At 42.5% G+C, this 6,000-nt stretch overlaps 1 protein-coding gene across 2 annotated transcripts in view; it reads right to left on the bottom strand.

Annotated features, from left to right (window-relative positions):
- Positions 1-3,637: 3,637 nt before the first annotated feature.
- The window catches only part of msh3 (mutS homolog 3 (E. coli)), a 336,423-nt gene continuing 334,060 nt past the window's right edge, over positions 3,638-6,000 (bottom strand). For both annotated transcript variants that reach the window (XM_078564469.1, XM_078564461.1), the window contains exon 24: positions 3,638-4,681. In XM_078564469.1, coding sequence (XP_078420595.1) covers positions 4,600-4,681 — 82 coding nt within the window. In that variant the 3' untranslated portion in view covers positions 3,638-4,599. The remainder of the gene's footprint in view (positions 4,682-6,000) is intronic.

The following is a 6,000-nucleotide window of genomic DNA, read 5'->3' as shown; positions in this document are numbered from 1 at the left end:
TAGGAGGTTAGTCCAGATGAATGCGTGGCTGGAGAGATGGTGCAGGAGGGAGGGCTTTAGATTTCTGGGACATTGGGACGGTTTCTGGGGGCAGTGGGACCTGTACAAGGCAGATGGGTTGCACCTGAACCGGAATGGGACCAACATCCTTGCGGGGAGGTTTGCTACTGCTGTTGGGGAGGGTTTAAACTAACTTGGCAGGGGGGATGGGATCCTGAGGGGAGGTTCAGCAGGGGGAGATGCACAGCCAAAATTAGAGGAGAGAGCAAATGAGTTTGGAAGGCATAGAGATTATAGGCCAGTTAAGGCACAAGGGAGTTTGGGAAAGTTGGATGGTATTTATTTCAATGCAAGGAGTTTGACAAATAAGGCAGATGAGTTGAGGGCACAAATTAACACATAGGAGTATGATGTTATTGTGGTCACAGAGACATAGTTGAGAGAGGGGCAGGATTGGCAGCTCAATATTCCAGGATATGGGATCTTCAGACAAGATAGGGAAGGAGGTATAAGAGGAGGGGGTATTACAATTTTGATCAAGGAATCAATTACAGCAGTAAGGAGGGATGACATCTTAGAAGGCTCCTCAAATGAAGCCACATGGGTAGAACTGAAAAACAAAAAAGGAGCAATCGCATTGCAGGGAGTGTACTATAGGTCCCCAAACAGTCAGAGAAATAGAAGAGCAGATATGTAGGCAAATTTCAGAGAAGTGTAAAAATAATAGGGTAGTCATAGTGGGGGATTTCAACTTCCCCAACATTAACTGGGTTAGTCATGGCGTGATAGGTTTAGAGGGAACAGAATTCTTAAAATGCATCCAGGAGAGATTTTTAAGCCAGTACATAGAAGGTCCTACAAGAGAGGGGGTGGACCTGGACTTAATTTTAGGGAATGAAGCCGGGCAAGTGTAGAGTATCAGTGGGGGAGCATTTTTCAGATAGTGATCACAACTCCGTTAGATTCAAGGTTGTTATGGAAAAGAACAAGGATGGGCCAGAAATCAGAGTTCTAAATTGGGGAAAGGCTGATTTTAATAAGATCAGGTATGATTTGGCCAGAATGGACTGGGAGCAGCTACTTTTAGGTAAAACTGCGTCAGAGCAGTGGGACTCATTCAAGAAGGAAATAGGGAGAGTACAGGGCCAACATATTTCAGTAAAGACAAAGGGTGGGACCAACAAATCCAGGGAACCCTGAATGTCGAGGGGTATACAGGATTGGATATAGAAAAAAAGGGAGGCTTTTGGCAGATACCAAGGGCTCAAAACAGCAGAGGAGTATAGAGTGCGTAGGGGGGAGCTTAAAAAGGAAATTAGGAGAGGAAAAATGGGGCATGAAAAAACATTGGCAGATAAAATAAAGGAAAATCCAAAGTTATTTTACAAGCACATTAAGAGTAAGAGGATAACTAGGGAAAGAGTAAGGCTCATTAAGGACCATAGTGGTAATTTGCGTGTGGAGCCGGAAGATGTAGGTAGGTGTTCAAAAGTGAGAGGGACGACGTGGGTATGGAAATCAAGCAGAAGTACAGTGATATAAATAAAGAAAGAAAAGGAGGAGGTTATAAGTGGTCGGGCAGGCTTAAAAGTAGATAAATCTCCAGGCCCAGATGAAATGTATCCCAGGCTGTTGCGTGAGGCAAGGGAGGAGATAGCAGGGGCACTGGCAATAATTTTCAATACTTCTCTGGCCACAGGAGAGGTGCCAGAGGACTGGAGGACAGTCAATGTGGTACCGTTATTCAAGAAGGGAGGAAGGGATAAACCAGGGAACTACAGGCCAGTCAGCCTAACCTCAGTGGTGAGGAAACTATTGGAAGCAATTCTGAGGGACAGAATTAATCTACACTTGGAGAGGCAGGGATTAATCAAAGGCAGTCAGCATGGTTTTGTTAAGGGGAGGTTATGTCTAACCAATTTGATTGAATTTTTCAAAGAGGTGACCAGGTGTGTAGATGAGGGCGATGCATTTGACGTAGTCTACTTGGACTTCAGCAAGGCTTTTGATAAGGTCCCGCATGGGAGACTGATAATGAAGGTAACAGCCCATGGGATCCAAGGCAATTTGGCAAATTGGATCCAGAATTGGCTGAGTGGCAGGAAGCAGAGGGTGATGGTCGAGTGGTGTTTTTGTGACTGGCTGCCTGTGTCGAGTGAGGTTCCATAGGGATTGGTGTTGGGTCCCTTGCTGTTTGTGGTATATATATATATATATATATATATATATAAACGATTTAGACTTGAATGTAGGAGGGTTGATCAGTAAGTTTGCAGGTGACATGAAAATTGGTGGGGTGGTAAATAGTGAGGAGGATAGCCTTAGATTACAGGAGAATATAGATGGGCTGGTCAGTGGCAAATGGAATTTAATCCGGATAAGTGTGAGGTGATGCACTTGGGCAGGACAAACATGGCACGGGAATACACGATGAATGGTAGGACCCTGGGAAGTACTGAGGATCAGTGGGACCTTGGTGTGCATGTCCACCGGTTCCTTAAGGTAGCGGGACAGGTAGATAAGATGGTTAAGAAGGCATTTGGAATACTTGCCTTTTTTAGCCGAGGCATAGACTATAAGAGCAGGGAGGTTATGCTGGAACTGCATAAAACGCTAGAGTATTGCGTGCAGTTCTGGAAACCGCATTATAGGAAGGATGTGATTGCACTAGAGAGAGTGCAGAGGAGATTTACTAGGATGTTGCCTGGGCTGGAGAGTTTTAGTTATGAGGAGAGATTGGATAGACTGGGGTTATTTTCCCTGGAGCAGAGGAGATTGAGGGGGGAGATGATTGAGGTGTATAAAATTACGAGGGGCATAGATAGGGTAGAAAGGAAGGAACTTTTCCCCTTGGTGGAGGGATCAATAACCAGGGGGCATAGATTTAAGTTAAGGGGCAGGAGGTTTAGAGGAGATGTGAGGAAGAATTTTTTCACCCAGAGGGTGGTGGGAATCTGGAACTCACTGCCTGAAAGGGAGGTAGAAACCCTCATAACATTTAAGAAGTATTTGGATGTGCACTTGCGGTGCCATGGCATACAAGGCTATGGGCCTAGTGCTGGAAAATGGGATTAGAATAGTTAGGCACTTGTTTGACCGGCGCAGACTCGATGGGCAGTAGGGCATTTTTCTGTGCTGTAGACCTCTATGACTGACCCGATGTCACGTTCGAGGGATTTAACTCCCCATACACACACCCAAAAACCGCCTCCCCTTGCCTGGGAAAATCCTGCCCATTAATTCTGCTACCCTGTCTACAAATGCTGCCTGACCGGCTGAGCGTCTCCAGCATGTTCTGTTTTTATTATAACCAATAATTGGAGCAGCAGTATGAATTCCCTTCAGTATGCCCATCTAGGGAGGTTCATATTTCTGCCGGCTATTGAACAAACTGCTGGAACTCTGTGCTTGTGAATATCGGACGAGACCACATTTGGGCATGGCTGCAGTGGCCCTCACAGTCAAACTGCTCACTGAAACCCACTGTCAGGTGAAGAATGGATTCCTGAATAAAGCTTCCACTGCCAATGAAACAGGATAAACCTTCCCCAGGCATTAGTTTCCGTCTTCACAAAGTATGGAAAAGTCAACAAGAATACATCATTCATGACTATTGTAGAAATGACGGCACAACAAAAAAAAATTATAATTTATTTGGTTTACAATGCATTACAAACTGTTCTTACACATACTTTCTCAATTTAACATGGAATTACAATTATTATTTAGGCGGACACGATTTTTTTCCCTGCATTATTATTTCTCGCCAATGGCGAGTTCCATTCCTGACAAAATACAGAACGGGTTAAACACAATCTTCCCGTTAAAAAGCAGCAGGTTTTCACATACTGTCCTGGCTTGGTTCAGTTCTCTGTATGAGCAGCAGTAAAGGAAGTATGATGTGGTAACTTTATTTCAACTGATCATTTTATTTAAAAAGTTTGCTTAATTTCAACTTCACAGCATTCAGGAAATAGGCTCAGCAGAGGGGGAGGGGAATCTACAGTTTCTTTTTTTTTAAAAAGACACAAAATGCAACATGTTCAATGCTAAACAGTGTTCTCTGTATTAAGGTCAGGGACTCTTTCCAAGATACAATTCCTGGCAATACCTTTATGAAATAGGCTAAATGTTATAAAAACACATCAAGGTTTTATGATTTAGGGCAAGAGACCTAGTTCAAACTAGTTCAACCAGTTCAAACTGCTGAAATTTGTGTGACATCAGAAAATTCTTGATGCACAGAATGAACGGAATGGACTTCCAGGTGGGTAAGTAAAGGCGAAAACCTTCAAGTTATTTAAGAGGTGGTTGTATGCTGTGATAGGAAGCAGGAACTGTTACCTTTTCTGGATGAATGAACCAAGATGGGCTGATTGTACTTCCCTATCTAGTTTATCTTGCGTTCTAGGATTTACATGGAGAACGTAAACAAAGTGAATAAGGTGAAACACAACAGCTAACTTTAGCCAAAGGATGTTTTCCTTGCGCTATTGGCTACGATGCAGAGCCCCAATGTTCCTTTAGAACCAAACACATAAAAGCAGATTAACATCTCATGTAGATGTATTTATTCAAAAATAAAGGAAAAATGAATCTCTACTTATTCACCATCACCCAGTCCATTAGTTCTTTCCCTTCATCTATTTTCCAGACTTCAAAGAAGGATTTCATTTTCTTCCTACAAGAAATAATAACAGGGTGACAGATTGTACATGTGGCATTAAGTTTTGGCTGTAATTTATATGACGAACACAATGGAAGTGTTAAGAAGATTTTTGAGACTAATTATACGTCTTTCTTTGAAGCCATAGTTTAAATCCCACAATGATATGGGAACAAAGTCCTGATTGTCTTAGTAATTACAACAGATAAAAATCCATATGTAGAGTAAATACAAACAGTTTTAACCCATCCAAACATTAGTCAATAGCAATGCATATTTCTAAACCGTATTTGATAGTCCTCACTCTCCTTTATTGATGTCTCCTCATGAGGGCTGAACGCTGCCAATGTGATTTTAAGATCACCTGTTTATTCAGCTATTAGGAAGCACCAAGGAGTCAGAGATGAACAAAATGTTCAAACAACTACACAGATGCCAACTAACAGACAAGTAACAGATTGCCTGTTGATTATGCCATGGAATTTGCTACAAAATCTGAAGTAGTTCTGTAATACAAGCATAATAGTAGTTACATATTATTCTGCACTATAATGCTGCATTATAATGTGCATTTATTTACCACTCACCTGTACCTCTGCTGTTTAGGAATGAGATAAGAAAAAATTTCTCCACTCAAGGGGGTTTTGAATCTATGGATTTCTCCATCCCAGAGGGTTAAGGGTGTTTAGCCAATGAGTGTACTCAAGACAAGATTGATGGGATTTTGGGCAAGAAAGGTACCAAGGGATAGGATGGAGTTGATGTAAAAATTCAGTCGACCCGAGGGTTTGTATGGTCTACTCCTGCATCAATTTCATATGTTCATACAGTAATACCTTAATATTTACATCTATTATTAAACACAACAAACTCCAAACTTTCCAGTGCTCCACTAGACTTCATACGTAACCCAGGCAGGTTATGTATCGACGGAACCCACCGGAAAGAAGCCAAGGCCTGACTACTCTGGGTCTCAGCAGTTTCCAGGATTTTCTGGGCTGCTTTGTAAGGGCAGAATTTCTACCTGTTCCTTACGAGACAAACATCATTGGGTGGCTGAACTGGGATGAGGAGTCCCCTCTGCTGGGAATTCCCACATTCCTAGTTTATTCAGGAACAGGAATAATACTGGAGACTGACTCATCCAGTGAGATGAAGGATACTGACCAGCTGGATGTGGGTCCCACCTGACATAGTGGTATTGTCGCTGGACGCGTAATCCAGAGACCCAGGGTAATAATCCGGGGACCCAGGTTCGAATCCCACCAGAATTTGAACTCAATAAAAATCTGGAATTAAAAGTCTAATAATGACCATGGAACCATTGTCAATTG

Source organism: Cetorhinus maximus, chromosome 2, assembly GCF_964194155.1.
Source record: "Cetorhinus maximus chromosome 2, sCetMax3.hap1.1, whole genome shotgun sequence".
NCBI lineage: Eukaryota > Metazoa > Chordata > Chondrichthyes > Lamniformes > Cetorhinidae > Cetorhinus > Cetorhinus maximus.
This window is presented reverse-complemented; position numbering and strand designations above follow the sequence as displayed.